Below are 20,822 nucleotides of genomic sequence, written 5' to 3'. Positions count from 1 at the left end.
GATTGACTATTTGTGGGTTTTCGCTTGTTTACTTGTTTTGTCAGCACTGGAGGAGGGAGATTTTGTAAATTATATTTACCTGGTTGTCACAATGATTTTTAAATTTTTCAAGGAATTATTTTATTTTACCTGTTGTCTTAGTTCAGGCTACTGTAACAAAATTCTATAGTTTGAATGACTTAAACAAACATTTCTGGAGGCTAGGAAGTCTAATATAAAGCACTGGTAGATTCAGTGTCTGGGGAGGGCATGTGTCCTTGTTCAAAGACAGCAGTCTTCTTGCTGTGTCCTCACAGAAGAGGCAAGGGAGCCCTCAGGGGTCTCTTTTATATGAGCGCTAATCTCATTCATGAGGGCTCCATCCTAGTGACCTACTCATCTCCCAAAGGGTCTACTTTCTAATATTATCACTTTGCAGGTAGGATTTCAACATACAAATTGGGGGAGAGAACATATTCAGTCCATAGCAGTTGTGTAGTGTACATTCTTAAAAAAAAAAGAAAAAAGTAGACTATTCACTAAATATTAAGAGTATTTTAAGATTAGTATTTCTACAACAGAGCCTCATTTCATTTTTTCAATTAGAATGTGCAATTTAATATAGATATACATACATATTACATGAATGTGTGTGTAATTACCGTTAGATTAAATCTAAAATTGTGAATTTGTCATTAAAGTCGTCGATAATGTACTTATATTCTATTCAAATTGTAACCATCCAACTCCACTTTTCAACACAAATATTCTTAAACTCTATGGCCATTTTCCTATATTGTCACTAACACTGGGCTCATTCTTGCCTGCGATGGCTTGTTACCTTCTTAAAGCTAATATATGCAGGATATATATATAGAGAGAGAAAGCACGGTGACCAGCTACAGTGTTAGTTATTGTTGATATTATTAAAGTATATTTGCTCTACTATTATGTGATAAACACTCCAATTAAAAGATTAAAGTCATTCGTCGACCAATGCCCACGGTCTAAAACAGAAATGCACGCACAATGTTTTTACAAAAAGTATTACATGTTAGCATATTTGTACCCCCTTTAAAAAAAACACAGAAATGAGCTTGCATTATTTTCTTCTTGAAATTGAGACTTAATAATTGTTTCCAGTTAAGCGTAATTCTTTTATTTGGTCACACCGCTCTGCTTTCCTCCCAACTGGAAAACAAACAATATTTTCCATGCTTGAGTAAAGAAATTGAGATTTTTTACCTAAATGTAGCAAAGGACTCTTTGACACCTTTAATAAACAAAGACCCGCATTAGACAACGCTTATTAGGTTGTTTATGAGAAAGCTCTACGGCATCATCTTATGCTGTCATTCCAATGTTTCCATACTCAAACACAACAAATGGAACAATCTGCTGGCTAGAACTCTGTGCTCTGTAAATATTTTGGTTCAAAGAACATTTAAACAAAATTTAAAACAACTTTCCAATGTGTTCAGTAAAATTAAAGGATACAAAAAATAAATAAATAAAATATGTTCCTTACATCATAAGAATTCAGAAAGATTTACTATTAACTAAATGCAAACATCTGCATAGTCAACATACTATCTAAGGCAAAGATTTTAGGAAGGGAGAGGAGTTGTCAAAAAATGTTTTCCATTTCAAGAGGAGTTAAGGCTTCACTAAGGCTAAAAGGCTTTGGTTCAACTCCCATGAGTCAGAGGTTTCAAAAATGTGTTTCTCTTTTTATGGATGGAACATGTTGGCTGGATCATCTCTGATTCTGAATCCAATTTTTCACCTCCCTCCCATTCAAACACTGGCACTAATGTGGGTATAAACAAAGGAATCAGAGAGAGATGCACTTTCTTTCCACTCTGTAAACAACACTAAGAACTAAAAGTCTGGTGGTTACCCAGGGCTGGGGTGTGGGGAAAATGGGGAGACCTTGGTCCAAGGGTACAAAGTTTCAGTCATGCAAGATGAATACATTTTGGAGATCTAATGTACAGCATGGTGACTGTAATTAGCAATAGTGCATTGTATACTTGAAATTTACTAAGAAGGTAGATCTTAAGTGCTCAAAAAAGAAAAAAAGGAAGAAAGGGGTAACTATATGAGGTGATGGAGGAGTTAATTAGCCTGACTGTGGTGATCATTTCAAAGTATAGATGTATATCAAAATACCGAGTTGTATACCTTAAATATATACAATTCTTATTTGTCAATTATACCTCAACAATGCTAGGGGGAAAGTCTTTCTATATTGCAAACCCAAATTTTGGAGGGAATCTTCTGTAACTATGACTGCTGCCAACTGAAGGTTGGGATCGGGCTGTCAGCTCATTAGTCACTGTCTTTATCAGTTGAGTTGTCTCTGGCCTGTGGGTGCTGTGTCTGGACCTTCAGCCAGAGGGCAACAATCCAGAGCCTCTCCATCTTCATTTTCAGTAAACTTAACCTGAAACACATTATCTTCAAATTTTGAGTTGCCAATTCAAATTTACTTCCTGATTATTTTTAGACTTTGGTGGAGATTTTGTCCACCTATCATTGAGCATTTATTATATTATTGTTATTTTTATATTTTTTTAGAATCAGCTTTAAAGCTCCTTTTTGTCGCTAAGAGCACAGCTTCGGGAGTCAAGCTCCCTGGGTTTAAATCTAGCTCTGCAATAAACTTGCTGTGTGACTGTGGCTCAATTACTTAAGCCCTGTGGCTCAGTTTACTCATCAGTAAAAGAAATGCTTCAGAATTGATAGGAAGATTAGTTAAATTAATATGTGAGATTTAAGAATTAACGTTTCCAGGAATTCTTCCCTATAGGTCGGCCTCTTAGAAAGCTTGAGTGAAAAATGCAACACGTATACGGCAATGAATCGTGGTAGAGTTTTGAAGGGATAAATGAATCAGGTTACTACTGTTCTGCCATGTTCTTTCTATAAGATATGCATCTCCAACCATGAGCACTGAGTAGGTAGATCATACGAGTGGCCCTCTGCTTCCTAAGCTGCCACCACCAGACTCAGGCCCTCGCCTGCTGGACATACCAGAGAAAGTCTTGATATTCTCCCGATCCTAAATTCTGGGTAGGCAGAATAGCAATAGAACAAAGGTTCTGCCAGGGTGCACTGGTGTTGAATCCCAGTCCATTATCACAAGGGAAGGGCTGGTACTTCCTTAATTGTGTAGCTCAAAAGCCACCCTGCACAAAAATTGGAGTCAAACATTCAGCCTTGAAGAGCCATTTGCAATGCTACATAGTGCACTGGATGTTTCTGTTCCCGAAAACATGGGCTTTCCCAATAACCCGTGTTCTAGAAAATCTAAAGCGTAGTGTGAGTGCTGTCATGGCATTCATCTTTGTTTGCCTGAATATATGTAAAGCACTAACAACCAGCCCTTCACCGTTTGCTACATTGAATGCTTGCTATTGTCATTCCACTCACTTTCATTTAACTTCCACTTTTAAATGACACTTTAGCACATCACCACATCTCCCCATTATCCTTTTGCGTTTTATACCTGCTTTTACTGAGGCTTTACCAGTTGTCAGAATCTGTGCTAAATATTTTAAACAATTATCTTACAGAAATCACATAGCATACGTATCCATGTACTGTGTTTCCCAAAAAATAAGACCTATGCAGACAATCAGCTCTAATACGTCTTTTGGAGCAAAAATTAATATAAGACCCGGTCTTATTTTACTATAATGTAAGACCGGGTCTTATATAATAATATAATATAATATAATATAATATAATATAATATAATATAATATAATATAATATAATATAATATAATACTGGCTGTTATATTAATTTTCACTCCAAAAGACGCATTAGAGCTAATTGTCCGGCTAGGTCTTATTTTCAGGGAAACACGGTGTTATCATGTGTCCTTCATGTTATGTATTTCAACTGAAGTTGAAAAAACCTGTGTGAGTCCTACAGCCAGTAGGGGCAGTACTCAGACTAAGGTCTGTTGGACCTCTAGGTCCACACACTTAATCTCTAAAGTACAGTGGGTGTCAGTTCACTCCAGGTGACTATTATGTCATCATGGAAGTCTCAAAACCTTTATTCAGAGGCTAAGGAGAAATACCTCATCTGGGGAAAATCATTTAAGTACTAAAAAGTAGAAAAAGTTGAAACCATATAATTTCACTCATATGTGGGATATAAAACTGAAAGCAACAAACGAACAAGACAAACAAACAAAAACTCATAGACAACAGTTGAGTGGTTACCAGAGGATAAAAGGGGAGGCAGGGTGGTAAAAAGGGGGTAAAGGGGGTCAAATATATGGTGATGGAAGGAGAACTGGCTCTGGGTGGGGAACACACAATGCAATATATAGATGATGCATTATAGAACTTGAAACCTATATAATTTTAGTGTACTATACTAAATTTAGTGTACTAATTTTAGTGTACTATATAGTACATTTGAAACCTATATAATTTTACTAACCAATGTTACCCAATAAATTTATTTAAAAATAATAAAAAATAAATTAAAAGTTTAATTGCTGCCATACACAACACTCTAACTCAGATCATTTTTCTGGGACAGGAAAGAAAGTATCTTAGAAAGGTCCTCCAATTCAGATTCTCAGATTTGATTCTGGAAAAGAGGAAAGTGTTCTGAACCACTGCACTCAATACATGCCAAGCAGATGGGGATGGCCGCAGGAGTGATAACTGTAGTAAAACTCCCTTAAGAAAAGTGCTCCTTTGTGCATGCCTCTCTCACACTGTTAAAATTTCCTTTGAAGGCCAATTATTGTTCTGATGCAAAACTAAGAGGACTGTGGAATGGGAAATACAGGCTCTAATCCTAACAAACCTAAGAGCTATCCCAAAAAATTCAAGGCTCCCATTTTATCACATAAAATTATACATCCAAAGCTCGACGGTGTCTAAACAAAAAACAAAGCTATCAAATGCACATCTGCTCAACATTATTTTTTCCATTGAGTTTTACCACAGAATGGTATACTACTTATAACTAATGGACAATATTGTAGCAAATGAAAAACGAACTGGAAGTAGCTAGTATAAATCATGCTGGCAGGCATATTTTGTAAATATTATCCATTTTGTCATTTTGTGACAGGATATGTTAAAAATGTATATGCAGCATTATGACCTCTTTATGTTTCTTATAATGCATAAAACATTTGAAAGCTGAGAATGCTCAAACTGACATAAACAAATCTTATCTGTCTTAATTTAAAAAAAAAAAAGTAAAGAGTATCCTATCCACTGATAGATTAGTTTAATTCATTCCACCAGTAAATATTTATTGAGGGCTGTGAGCCAGGCACCAGATTGTACACTGAAACTCCAGCAACAAACTAACCAAAGTTTCTGTCCTCATGAAGCTTACATCATAGTGGGGAGAGGAAAAAAAGCTTACACCTGTGTTTCTCCAATTTCAATATGCATAAGAATGTCTAGGAATCTCGTTAAAAATACAGACTGTTGATTCCATTAGATGTGGGGTGGGGTCTAAGAATTCGCATTTCTAACAAGCTACCAGTTGATATTGTTATAACTAGTCCATGGATCACACTTTGAAACAGTAGGAGCTTAATTTGAACCCATGTTCATCTAAAAGTCCTCTTTCATTTTCAATAGATATATTTACTCCGTGTAGCAATCAGAAGATAATTTAAACCTTGACTGTACCCCAGCTAATGCCTTTCTGAGTCATCTTAAATAAATTACCTATATCTTTGTTAAATCAATATGGCAAACATAAGTGACAAAATTAAAGAACTAATTCCTTCAACTATTTTTCTCCCCTCAAACTCTTGCCAAATTTACAACATAATCTAATTTACATTTACAAAATTTTAACTTTTTCTAAGTATTACAGACACTGTCCAGATGTGTATGTAAGTATAGTTAGAGTCTGTTTTCCACATACATATGCCCTAATAAAGTATGCGCAAGTAGATGGTATTCCAGGCAAAATGTCATTAATTTGAAATTACTAATTAGGATCCATAGCACTGAGTAATGTTTTCCATCACTTTTATAGATGATGTAAATAGTTTACTAAAGAGCATAGTTTATTACGTTTACCTATGCATTTCTTAGAAATTACAAACATAAATACATAGCTTTACCCCTCCCCCCGTCACAAGCCATTGTAAAATTGGAGTTTGCATGACATGAAATAGGTTATATTAGCAGTTCTCAACTGTGGGCAACATTGTCCTTAGGAGAAATTCAGCAATGTCAGAAGACATTTTCAGTTGTCACAAGTAGGTTGGGGAAGTACTACTGGCACCCGGTGGGTAGAGGACAGAGATATTGTTAAATACTCCATAATGCACAGGTCAGCCTCCAGAACAAATAAATGATCTGCACCAAAATGTCAACACCATAGCTGTTGCAAAATACTGGGTTAGATGGAGAGTTTTCTAGTCTTTTTGCCTTCAGAATTTAATTAGGAATAAATAATTAACACCGTAAACAGTGATGTTCTAGCAACTGTAAAGCCTTCGTATAGTAGGCATCCTTTTTACAAGGGGAATTCCAACATTGTATTTTATCAGACAAATGTTTTAATGTAACATTTAAATGACATTATACCACAAACGTGCCAAATGTGTTCAAAATGGCTGGATGAGGTATCTCACAAATAGTGTCAGCTCAATAATCTCCAAAAGCTACCTAGTTTTTATACTGTCTCTAATTTTAAATTAAATAGGAAATAAACAAGAAGAAAACTAAAATCAGCTATAAACATGGAAGAGTTCTTTCACATGTAATCACACAGAAACTATGTACTATATTAACTATTGAAAAATATTTGATACAATTCCAATACTCACACTATCCATATACTGCCAATTTAATTCTTCAAACCTTACATAGTAAGCAAACCATTTTTCATTAATGCATTTTCCTCTCAAATGATAAATATAATTGCTATATTTACATATGGAATAAAATTTGTCTCATACAACTTTCCATTAGGAGTTACATATTAGTAACCTATTGAATATACATTATTTAGCCTATAAGTCCAAATGCATTGAAATATTGAAGATAAATTACATCTTGAGCAAAACACACACACACACACACACACACACACACACACACACACACAAAAAAAAAAAAACCTTAATCATGTGACTTATTTCAGAAGTGTGTGAACATGTATATATACCTCAGGATATTTTTTAAGTAGTACATTTCTAGATAATATAGCAAAGTAGATTCATATCTTGATATAGAATCTTATTACACATTCTAAAGAATAACCCTTACAATGTTGCTTATGGGCCTATTTCTTCATCCCACTGCAATATCCTCTGCAGATCTGATTTTTCCCTTACTGTCACTCTCTGTCTCCTTTCCTGCCAGAAAGCTGCTGGCCACCAGCTTATCACCGTTGCTCATTCCAGTTCATCTAATCTCTGCAACATCTGCTATTTCCCCTTCTCTTCCCTCTGTTTGTGAAAACAGTTTTCTTCTGGTTGGGAAATTAATTAGAACTTCCTGGATATACTTTGTGTTCTAAGCGTCTCAACTGTTCACATGATTGATGGACGCCCAGCAGCTACCCCTTTATCTCCAGAAACATATCTGGCTGATGTCCAGGTGTAGAGGTATTCCAGAAGCTTTCTTATTCATCATCCTATCACCATTAACCACAACTATTTATCTGGCTCCCAGCACATGTGCAGGGGATCAATGATAAAAGAGATGGTGACAGAGATGTGCCTAAGAATAAATAACAATAAAATCACGTGCAGAATGACACCACGGTTGATGAGTAGTTTAGGAACTCCAAGAACCAGAAAAATGGGAACGACTTCAGGGAAAGAGTACTTTTAAACTAAGCCCTAAATGAAACATAAAACTAACTGACAAGTAAGGATGGCATGCAATCAAGCAAAATACTGAGTGACAAAGAATGAGAAAACTACATAATTTCAAGGGATGAGGAAGAGAATAGGTTGGACCACAACAGAGATTAACATTGTGAGTGAAAGGTTCAGTACAGATTTTAAAAGATCTGAAATAATTAGTCATGTTGTATGCAAGACTTTGTAGGCAAGACTTTGTTTGCCTTACATGCAGTGAACAGTCATTGAGGCTATACAGTATCAATGCAAGAGAAAGAGATCTTTAAGCAGACAAGTACTTATAGGTTCTGGAAATAAGTTTTCAAGTAACAAGAAGCCATGGATAATTTTTATTGACCACAACATCAAAGGGGTATATTTGGTTCAGTTTCCCCAGAACAACAAAAACCCTGAAGCCATTATTTAGCTAAAGCCACCAGAACATAGAATAATCTACTTTTTGGTCTTATAGAGTTATACTGCATGCAAATAGTTGTAATGAAATGCATCTTCAAACTCAATTATTAGAGGAAACGTATTAATTAATAAGTATAAAATGATATTTTAAGAACATGTTTCCTATATTCGGAACAAAAAAAATTAGTAAGAGGATGTGAAATCACAGTAAATAAGCTCTAAAACTGTATCTTAATTTCCATAGCATAAGAAAATTAGTATATACATATTAATCAAAATCAACCGTTGAAGGTCAAAAACTATAATCTACATGCCAAAGAGCAATTCTTTCAGCTTTTTATAAGAATTTTCCTTCTAAACAGACTTACCATGTGTGCAAAATCAATTAATTTCCTGAATTAGAAGATAAAACCTGATTTTGAGCAATACATGCCCAAAGCTAGGGCATGTATTTTATTTGTTTTTAACTCAGCTTAACAGTTGTCTAGAACTTGTGAACAAAGACCTTATTCCTAAATGGACTAAGATGTCGAATATCATTTTTACAAATTAGCCAGCTGGTTCCTTTAGGAAGAGTAACAGTTCAGTATGTCATTGTGTCTCAAAGATACACACAGATACAAAAGGTGAAGATGAGACCTCTGACAATTAAGTTCATGAACTTGTTGCTACGATGTTGTTAAACTTTTTTTTTCATATTAGAGGGATTATTCATTATGAATTTGTAACAAGTGGACAAACAGTTAACAAAGTTTACTATTTGGAAGTGCTGAAAAGGCTGTGTGAAAAAGTTAGAGGACCTGAACTTTTTGCCAACAATTCATGGCTCTTGCATCACGACAATGCACCAGCTCACATGGCACTGTCTGTGAGGGAGTTTTTAGCCAGTAAACAACTGTATAGGAACACTCTCCCTACTTACCTTATCTTGCCCCCAATGCCTTCTTTCTTTACCCGAAGATAAAGGAAATATTGAAAGAAAGACATTTTGATGACATTCAGGACATCAAGGGTAATATGGCAACAGCTCTGATGGCCAGTCCAGAAAAAGAGTTCCAGAATTGCTTTGAAGGGTGGACTGGGCACTGGCGTTGGTGCATAGCTTCCCAAGGGGAGCACTTCAAAAGTGACTGTAGTGATATTCAGCAATGAGGTATGCAGCACTTTTTCTAGGACGAGTTGACGAACTTAATTGTCTGACATCGTATGGTGAGTATATAAAGAAATAGTGGAGGAAGTGTCCTTTAGGAAGGATTATCCATACTCCCTCATTAATAATCATATTCTAAAATCATGACAAGCAATTATAACTATAAACTCTTAATTTTATTAAATACAGCATGAACATAATTAATACCATCTCAAGCAACTAGGTGGCCCAATAATTTTGAACCTTTGTTTACCTCTGGAAAACTGATCAGGAAATCTGGCTAACATTCCAAATAAATAGAATGGATTTAATTGTACGGTCTTCACCTAGTTTCTGTAATCTTGTACATACAACAAGACCACATACCCTAACTGAATTAATTGTGTTGGGATTGTTCAGAATCAAAGGCCCAATAGGAGGGTTTACAATGTTATTTTGGTTATTACATTGTACTTTACAGTGTTCAGCTTCAAAAAATAAAAAAATAATTCTATATCTCTAAACTAAAATATTGTTAAGTGTCAAAATAAGCATAAAACAACCCTATTTTGAATGGGTCTTACAATGCTGTGATGGCTTAATTTGTTTTGCATCTTTTTTTCTGCTTTTCTTCTTAATTCATTTGCTACTCTTGATGCTTTGTTTGACTTATATGTCATAGACCAAATTTAATTAGGCCTATAAGAAAAGGCAGAGATCCGTACACTGGTCACAACTTTGAGACCTTTAGGAAAAATAAACTCGGTATCACAGGCAGCCCAACAAAACCAGAGGAAGCCTTACACCCAGGAAAACAAATGTTTTCAGACATCTCCTGCTTGTCCTTCATGGTTACACAAGACAATAATTAAATTATGTGCTCCAGGAAACAGGAAGGAGTGGATAAACAAAATACATTAAAAGCCCCTATAGTCCCTGTTTGTTCAGAATAGAGATCAGCATTCTTTAGGAGCTCCTTTTATTGTATTATCGGAATGAAAATTGGGTTGAAAACATATGTGTTTTAGGGGTAATATGATATCTGAAAACATTTAAATGCTACATGTCTTCTTCCATATAATTTTACGTTTAAGAAGCAGCAGCCAACCTAATCTTTTTATCGATGTAAATTGGATCAAGTCATCATTTCCAGCTAAAGTCCTTTATCAGTTAATTTTGTGCTTAGAACAAAATATAAGTAATAATAGTAGCAGTGGTTGTGGTAGTAGTTTTATAGCATACAAGGAGGCATCTAGGCCTGCCCCATCTCTATCCCTGTCTTCTGCCACTCTACCTCCATTGCAATCACTTCACTCCAGCCACAGAAGTCTTATTTAAGCCGCCATGAATGAAGGTCTTTATGTGCTTTTCACACACTGTTCCATCTGGATTTCTTTAAATAGCCAACTTCTGATTATCCTTTTAGACTTAACTAAATAGAACATCTGCCAAAAGATTGTAGTTCACTTCTCTCCACTCCTAATTTATATCGTTTTCCAGGGCTCTCCTTACATAAGCATAGATTATTTTTTTCCTTCGAATAGTTAACACCGTTTGTAATTAAACATATTTTCGTATTCTTTACTGTTCTATCACCAACTTAACAGTATGTTTCTTGAGGACAGAGAGGACAGAGAACTATACTTACTTAGTTCTTCTCCCTACGTCCAGTGACTAAATCTTGATAGGCATGTATTATTTGGTAAATAAATTAGTGAATTAAGGAACTAATGAAAAACTGGTCACATCTTCCTGCTTATGAATTCCTTACTACTCTCAGCACAGTATGTAGCATAAACTATTCTTCAGCATTTGTTGAGAGTTGGGAAGAAGTAGGCATGGTGTCCTCCACCACTGTCTACTCAGGAGACTTCTATCTCCAAAGTTGATAGGTTCTGTGAAATACTTCAAACTCCTTAAGAAATCAAAGAAGGAATGTAACAAGTCTGATAATAAATGCTTGAAATTTAAGTATGAGTATGAAATTTAAGATATGTGCATGGGTATACAAGGTGGAAGGGTGTCTCTTACCCAGTGAGTTCCGTATTTTACTTTTTAACGACCACTTCCACGTCTGAGGTGTGTGTCATTACATTAGAGTTTAGAAATTCAGTTCACCCCTAAGGTATATCTCAAAATCCAGCAAAGCATACCCAATCTCTTCCTTTAGTTTCAATGGGGAACATTTTTTCTTTTCATGCCAGTGAAACAATCCTCCCATTGTGTGTTGAGCAGCTCCACACCCACACTGATCTGCCCTACAGGTGCCTAGATTTCAATAGCGGTGACTTCATCCTTTTTATATGTTATTTTCCAAGTGAGACAAAAGCTCTAAGACATAAAAATATTAGATAATTAGGCATTTTGTGTTTGTAAGTTAAGGGCTAAAAAATTTCACACGATAAAGGTGCTCTTATGAGAGGAGAGAAAAATTATATAAAACTAAATAACATGGATTTCTAGGAAAAACAAAAACAAAAACCTCTCAACTATGCACAGAAACCTAAAAATTATATACAAAATCCTGCAAAAGAACCTGAGAAAGGAGGCCAACAACACAAAAGTATGGTCAGTAAAATAAGATGCTATAAAATCCACAGGATGAGATTTCTTCTAGAAGAAAGTATTAGACAAGAGTCAAGTCCTGCAATGAATCAAGGGAAAGACTGATAAATGTCGTGTGGATTGTGCATAGGGAGGTCACAGAGGACCTCGCTCAGAGCAGTTCCTATGGAAGCTTCAGATAGAAGTCAGATTGCAACGGACTGAGGAATGAGAAGGTCAATTATTCTAAAGAAACGTGGCTTCCGAGTAACCTTGGATTAAGAGGGAATTGTTTATTTGTTTTGTTTTAATTAATGGATGGAATTGTAATATGTTGTAATGTTTATGGGAGTAAGGGATGTGGAGGGAGGAGAAATAGTCTTAATAAGATGGCTACACATACAAGTTTCCTTAGAGATTCAGTGCCAGGAAGATTGGTACATCCCCTGCGGGACTATGTAATTCCACTGTGAAGTCGAAAACAAGACCATATCTAAGAGTAGAGGTAAAGATGGTAGAGTTAGATCACTGGTTCTCTACTGAAGGTTATTTTGCCCTTCTTCAGGCAATATTTAGCAATGTCTGGAAACATTTTTCGGTTGCTTCAAGTAGGGGCTGGGAGTAACACTGGCATCTAGTGGGTAGAGACCAGGGATGCCGCTGAACAGTGTAAATGCACAGGACAGGCTCTCACAACAAAGAATCATCTAACCCAAATATCAGTAGTTCCGAGCTTAACAGACTCTGGGTTAGACATTTGAGGAGGTTTAAAATATTCACTGAGTAGAATGGAGAGCTGACTATAGAACGGTATGGTTGCTTTAAAACATTCAGTGTCCACTGGAGAATGGAGACCAGTGTTTTTTAATGGCAATCATGTGCACAGTTGTATAATTTTTCCCAGGAGTATCAAGATTGAGTAAAGGCTTAGAGAAGTGAAAAGTTAGATTAATACCTGGATGGAGTTTTACCTAGTGGGTGCATTCAAAGGATAAGGGAATTGAAGATACTGGCAGAATATCTGTGATCCAAGGAAGTGATAGATCATGGAATCTAAGCTAGGTAAAGAATGGTATAAAAAAAAGGTAGATGAAAGAAAGGGGGGTGGGGGGGGGAATTGGATGCCTGAACTTTCCCATAAATTTGAAATATGTGTAGGAGTAATTTAGTAAAAGATATGGAATGACAAAATATCACGGTCAGAAGTTGAGGAGCTTTATTATTTATTATTCAGTGCACTTAAGATAATGGCAATATCCAGACTGGGCCCAGTGGGTAGATAGATGAAGTGCACCGAAAATAAAGATCACTAGAAGTGAGAAGGATAAGGACTTCAGAGGTGAGAGTGATGAATAAATCACACAAGACCAGTAATGAACCAGGGTCCCCCTAAATCCCATGTCATTTTGTCACTAAATATGCATAGGTAAAGCAGCAATAAAAAGTGAGTATTATAATAATTGTAACCAAAGGATTCCTTGCAAGGTCCAATATCAGAAAGACCAATCAAGGAATCAGTCACACAGAAGTCGAACAGCGAGGTGCTCGACAGTAATATAAAAACAAAGCTCTCTAAATGGAGGTTTGGCTGATTGCCTAGAGTCCCAGTAATATTCTTTCGGGGCCCCATGTCACTGGCTTCTCTACATGGACTGGCTAAAGAATGAAAGAGACTATCCAGGAGTAAAAAGACTATTTCTGAGCCAAAAGGATGCTTCAGTGGGTCAGACAGTGGGGGGTTAACTACAATTAAATATTCTGCAAGATGCCACAGTGGAGCTGGGGCACAGAACTTAGGGATAGATTGTTAACAAGCGGACTTGAGATAGAAAGCAGAGAACAGGTGTTATTAGGTTGGTGCAAAAGTAATTGCAGTTTAAAAGGTTAAAAATAATTGCAAAAACCACAACTACTTTTGCACCAATCTACTAAAATTCCAAAGATAGAGGGGGAATGCCCATCAAGTCAATGGATAAAAGCAACACAGAAGAGGAGATTGCAGTATAAGCTTTATGCGTAAGAGACAGCTGAGATGGCTAATATCTTCTTTTTAGCTTTGGGTTGTTGCTCTAAATGCTACTGGTAGAATTTGGTACTGATCACCATCAAAACTGCCTAGAGGAGCTTGTTTAAAAACTTAGATTCCACAACTTATCCCAGACTACGTATGGTTCACTAAATTTTGTTCTAGGAATTCATGTGTTGAACAGTTCATGCATCTAATACAGGAATGAAATTTGGGAACTAGTAGTATCTCCTACTTAATATTGTCACACCTGTCTCCACTCATCTTCAAACTGTGATCGTCATAGTTCATACTTATCAGAAACTTACTACAAGGCAGATGCATTTCTAAGCACTTCAAACATATTTATTTTATTCAACCTTCCCAACACATTTACAATGTAGATGTTATTATCATTTTCAATTTTGATGAGGAAATTAGGCAATAAAGCTGACATTTGAGCATAGGCAGTCTGATAAAAAGCTTGTTCTCTTTCCAACTGCCATGATAAAATTAGCTAACTAAAATGAACCTTGTCCTTCTGCTTTTAGTTACACTTTTTTCATATATATTGTTAAAAAGTCATCACATGTGCATCTTAAACTCTGATTAGTGCTGATACATTTTAATAAAAACAAAGAAATTAACTAAAATTTAGTAAAATTGGTTTGGCAAACAAAACATTTCAAAACGCAAAGTTGTCATAAAAATCAATAATGGAAGTCCTTATTACGTAGTACAAGTCGTAAATTATTCCTACAGACTCCTCATACTTACTGTTCCTTCTTCTATGTCCTTGGGTCCTAATATTAGATATGAGTTTAACCAGGAAGTTGATCAGTTCAAAAATTAAGGGGGAAACCAAAGGAACACACATTCACCTCTTCAATATCATGAAACTTGATATATATCTGCATACTTACACTGAATTCATTTTTCAGCATCTCTTCAAGGCGATGACCTACAAGTTCTTCATCTTCTTTTGTGTCCATAACCATGCAAATCTGTTGTGAAATTCTTTCTGAGATAAAAAAAGAATTTTTTTAAAAAAACAACTTAAGTTTCAAACAGAATATTGAACACAACTTTATTTGTTTGGCGGACTGAACAAAGTTTGTTGAAACCTCTGCTTACCTGCTGTTCATAACTATTGGGGACAAGAATAAGGAGGTTTTAGCTTCCAAGTAGATTGACTTGGACTACACACGGAGATGTCCTTGACTCTTTTAACCCCAAGTCAATAAATGAATGCATTTTACACTTTGTGAGTAACCAGGACATGTGCAAGCAACAGAAATAAGAGAGCTCAGGATATATCTAAAAGGGAGTAACTAGAGGTGATAGCTATTTGGCTCACCGATTCAATCCTTCCACGTTTATAAGGAGTTTCCCAGAGTCTGATAAAATTCTATCTCCTTGACAGATCCATTCTTTAGGCTATGTTTCCTGTGTGCAGCTCACTGTGCCACCTGGTGTCCTGGTTAAGTACAGTGTTTTCCTTGGCATTCCTCTAGATTCAGTCAATTCAATACAAGTTCCTGCCTGGCTAACTATTACAACAAGTGAAAATAGCCAAATGAATTTGCTTCAAATTTGGAAGGCTTATTTGACATGGTCTTATTTAAAAACATAAGCTATACAACACAGTGTTATTCACTTTTGTAAACCCAGGAAGCACCCTCCCAAAAGATGTGGGACTCCACAGACCTGAAATATTAAAAAATTGCTATATTGCTGCCAGTTGAGGAGACATTGCATGGTTCTTATATCATGGATAAAGGAGAAAAAAAAAGTGTAATTTTAAACAAGAATCCCAAATCAAAAGTTAGTTTAACATCTGACCCAGCTACTTCTTACATAGGCAATTCTATATAATATGCTTTAAAAAAAAAAAAAGAAAAAAACATTGATCTGGCAATAGTTAATGATTCTTCCAAGCAAAGCAGCAAAGCTGGGAAAGACAGACCATTTAAAATAATAACATCACCAGTTAATACTACTCCTATTACTAACCACTTACCAAGAGCTGCATGCTATATTAGTGCCAATCCCCATGATGACCCTGCAAATATTACTCTGAATCTAACAGATTCAGAAACTTGACTTCAGAGAAATGAAGAAACTTGCCCAAGATCACAGGGCAAACCAAAGATAGTAGTAGACAAACGATTCAAATCCAAAGAAATTAGACTTACAAATACAGTTATTCTACAGCACTGTAACGAAGAGAGAAAAAAGACATTTGACATATATCGAGTATCAAGCATTTTTATATAAGAAGTCATAAAGTCTTTGTAGTCCTTATACCATTTAATGCCTCAAAATAAATATGTATTATTAGCCAAGTGCCATAATTCCTGTTTTTACTCACAAGGGTGTTTAAAATCCAGGTCTTTCCAAAGCTCATGCCTTTTCTATCATGCTGCCTACTTTGTAATAATTTTGGTAAAAGAATGCAATATATTCTTCATTCTCTTGTACCCAACAATTTAAGAAAACTATATATAAACACAGTAATTCAAAGGGATTGAGAGGACACCTCTACTCTAGATACAGATCTGCTACACTTAACTATACTAAAATTATTTCATTTCTTTAGGACTCTGTTCACTCATCTATAAGATTCCTACCAATTTTAAAATGTCTATGATTCTAAGTTACATGATCCTAATAAAATTAAAATATAATTTAGAACATAAGTGAATGGTCCACATAGTAAGTGCTATGGAACATCATTGTTGTGAGAAATATAAATTGTCAATGGCAGATAAATCTTTATAATGAAAATGAGCTAGGAGCTCATCCTTGAATAGGTTTTCTTAGGAACAAAGGTGGGGCTTTGAAAGTAATTAAGAGGGATAAGATATAAAATGTTTTTAATGTATTGTGGTAAGAGGAATAGGGGCATAAATTCAGTGTGGCAAGAGACAAGGTAAGTACCCAAAAGCCACGGAATGATTTAGTAATGAACTATAAAGTGGGAAAGTCTGTGAAACCAGATCATGGAGGTTCTATTCTATCTTACATATTATATTGTCCCGAAATTTTTAGATCAGAAGATAACTATCACTTAAGCAGTGGCTTGAAAATAAAGTTAATCCAAACTTATGCATTGTAAAGTTAAATGTTTAGAGAAATTTGGACTTTGTAATATCCTAGCAAAAATTCGGAGTTACATTTTGAAATGCTTCTCACACACATACAAAAATAAATTATAATGATTTCATTTTTATTATATGGGAATAGTAAAAGACCCTATATTATGGGATATTTTTAAATGTTTTCTGTTATATGGGAATGGAAGACTCTTCATTATGGGATTTTAATGAGGATTAAGTGGTTAGTATGTGTAAAGTTATGTAGAGTGCCTGGTACAAGTAAATCCCTAATAAATGTTCATAGAATAACTCTTTGTGTCATTATGGTCATATACATTCAATAAGAATATAAATCAAGATCCCTTTGTCTACTCAAAATACAACCCATCTCTATCTTCAAACTTTCCCTTATGGTCTTAATATTTCAGAGTTTACTAAACCAATCCCTATCAACTTTGTCCCACTAAGGCTTCTTTCCAAATCTCAGTTTCACCAAATATGTAGTAGTTATGTGTAATAATGGAACACACATCTTGATTAATAAATACTCCTATGTTTCCATCTCTGAATTCCTTTACAACTAAAAGAGACACCTTCTAGTTAGGATCACTGATATCTCAGTTTGTCCATTAGATCTAGGTTGAAGCATAGTATATGATTTCTATCAATAATTCTACAAACATGCACTGACAATCTTAACTGGCAATGTTAATATACTTAAAATCTTCACCAAAAAAAGACAACATCAATGGCTGCACTTGTGCCATCCAGCTGGAAGGCCAAAATGAAAAAGAATGTAGCTAGAGGAACAGGGCTCAAATGAACTGAACCTCCTCAATTCCAGTTATTCTACTATCCTCCCACCATTCACAGAGAGAAGAAAAAAAATATATATAATATTTAAAAGTCTTTTTTTATGAAGCACAAAACTCTTTCCAAACAAAATATAATCAATCTTTATTATTTCTCAAAGTATTTAGCAACTTCCTTGAGGTTAATGATGAAGTCAAAACAAAAATAGGAGCTTTTAGAATTCTTAATCTGCTGTTCTAACTGTTAATAAAGCATGTCTCAGAAATTTTTAGAGGTTAAAATAAACAAAGCAAAAGCACTGGGGAGAACTATAAAATCATGGTACTTCCCATAATTATAAAAACTCTAACACAAGAATCTAGTCTTTGTTCTCTCCCCAGAAAAGACCAAAGGATAACTTAGAAAAATATTGGAATTAACATTAAATCATACCTGACTTGTCAACTTGATCACTAATATTAACCTGAGTTTTCGTTTCACACTATCTTCTTTTTTAAAAATAGCTTTTTAAAATCTTCCTAAAGAAGCACATGATGAAATATTTTGATAACTAAACCATTAGGGTACATCCCCCCAAATTATTTATAACATGTACATGATTTATAACATGATTTAGAGTGAATAACTTTTCATTTATATAGAGCATATGAATGTCACACAGCTCAGTGTGACTTAACTGAGAGAAAATTCAAACTGGAACATGATTTGAAGTCTACAGGGTAGTGTTAAAAGCTGTAAGCATTAATTAATTAATAAGCCCACATTTTTCAGTTACTACCTCAACTCCATGCATGAGAACTTTTAAATGGTCAAGGTATTGTGTACAATTGTCAATACAGTGGTCCCCCCTTATTTGCTGGCGATATGTTCAAAGACCCCCCGTGAATGCCTTCACCGCAGATAGTACCAAACCCTACATATACTGTTTTTTTCCTATACATACATAGCTATGACAAAGTTTTATTTATAAACTAGGCACAGTAGAGATTAACAACAATAACTAATAATAAAATAGAACAATCATAATAATATACTGTAATGTTTATGTTAATATGGTCTGTCTTTCTGAAAACTGATTTTGTAACTGGTACTAAGTGACTAACTGGTGGGTAGCATATACAGCATGGATATCCTGGACAAGGGATTAATTCATGTCCCGGGCAAGACAGAATGGGACAGCAAGAAATTTCATCACATTAATCAGAATGGCAATTCAAAACTTATGAATCGTTTATTTCTGGAATTTCCCATGTAATATTTTCAGACCACAGTTGACTGTGGGTAACTGAAACTGTTGATAATGGGGGGCTACTGTAATTAATAATTATGCCAAAGATAAATAATGCACAACTTGATTTTACTTCACTAGCTGTGATGAAGAATTTTATGTTAACTGGAGCCATGTTTATGATGGAGCCATGGGGTACCCAGATATTTGGTCAAACATAATTTCGGTATTTCTGTGAGGAAATTAACATTTAAATGGGCAGACTAAGTAAAGCAGTTCATCCTCCCCAGTATGGGTAGGGCTTATCCAATCAGTGGAAGGCCTGAAGAAAACAAAAGGTCAACCCTCCCCACCCCCACACCACCATCAAGTAAGAGAATTCTGCTTAACTAAAACTCTGGTTCTTCTGGTTCTGCAGCAGCCTGCTGGCCTTTGGACTTGAACTGAGACATTGGCTTTGCAGATTTTGGACTTTCCAGCCTCCATAATCTATAATTACATAAAACAATTCCTGTGTGTGTGTGTGTGTGTGTGTGTGTGTGTGTGTGTCCCATTTGTTCTGCTTCTCTGGAGAACCCTAATGCACTGGCAAATAAGCAAATAATTATCTTCAAAAGATAATTAATAGTTCCCACCTACCCATCATAGAATCCCCTACTTCCTATTGTTCTATACAAGGCGATAAATGATTACCTACAACCCCTTGGGCCTCACACCTTACTAGATCAGCCAGATCACATCACCTACAATTCCTGGATGTAGCATGATCCTTGGACTAATGTGCATGTTCTCCTGCCTGCAGTGCCATTTCATGCCCTTGTCTAATTCCCCAATAAAGCCCACCTCCAGCATGGTCTGCTTTAATAAGTATAGGCCAGACAGACATACTTTGTATTTTGCATATAGATGTATTTTGGTGGGGGTTGGGGACTGGAGGAGGAGGAAATAGGGAGGAAACAGAATCAACAAGGAAGGGTTTTTTGAAAGAACAATACTCTGCATCTCCAAACGTCCAACTCTGATACATAAACATATCTCTCTCTCTCTCAAACACACAGCCAGGATCCCCCTTACTTGCAGAGGAATCCCGGATCACTGCACTACTGAATCTGAGTGTTCCGGGGAAAGGTCCTTCAGTGCAGAGTTGTAGAAAAGAAATCCACATGGAGGGTGACCGTGACAAGTCTGTTCGCAAAGCTGTTGTTCAGGCGGTACACACCAACAGAGCCGCCAGTTCCTTACAGCCAGCAATCCTCCTTACGATCAGGGCCTTCATTCTGATTCTTCAGTGCTCAGGCCAGTTTTCCTCAGTGTAGGCACGGCATATGTTTTTACATTCGTTTACTTTTAACCTACCTACACCGTTATATTGGAAGTGAGCTCTTAGAGGCAGCATATTGTTGATTCATGTATTCATATCCATTGTGAAAACCCTCATCTTTTCATCCGTGCGCGGAAACCATTTACATTTAATTATCAATAATTTGGGATTTAGGTCAATTATTTTATTATTTACATTTTTGTTTTCTCCCTCTGTTTTATGTTTCTCCTCTCTTTCTTTTGGTTTATTTCAACTTTTTTTTAGGATTCAATTTTAATTTACCTCTTCTGTTTCTGATTGTATCTCTTAGTATAGGTGTGTTTTGTTTTTTTTTAAGTGGGTGGTCTAGGGATTTCGATATATATACATACTGAACCCTTCAGAGTCTACGTATGGTAGAATGAAATAATTTACCACAGCAAGCGTAATG

The 20,822-nt window shown here is 35.6% G+C and overlaps 1 protein-coding gene across 4 annotated transcripts in view; it reads right to left on the bottom strand.

The window, feature by feature from the left end:
• CRPPA (CDP-L-ribitol pyrophosphorylase A) overlaps positions 1 to 20,822 on the bottom strand; it is a 216,795-nt gene that overhangs the window by 116,821 nt on the left and 79,152 nt on the right. For all 4 annotated transcript variants that reach the window (XM_033088857.1, XM_033088859.1, XM_033088860.1 and 1 more), the window contains one exon: positions 14,856 to 14,953. In XM_033088857.1, coding sequence (XP_032944748.1) covers positions 14,856 to 14,953 — 98 coding nt within the window. The remainder of the gene's footprint in view (positions 1 to 14,855; positions 14,954 to 20,822) is intronic.

This window comes from Rhinolophus ferrumequinum, chromosome 20, assembly GCF_004115265.2.
Source record: "Rhinolophus ferrumequinum isolate MPI-CBG mRhiFer1 chromosome 20, mRhiFer1_v1.p, whole genome shotgun sequence".
Classification (NCBI taxonomy): Eukaryota; Metazoa; Chordata; class Mammalia; order Chiroptera; family Rhinolophidae; genus Rhinolophus; species Rhinolophus ferrumequinum.
This window is presented reverse-complemented; position numbering and strand designations above follow the sequence as displayed.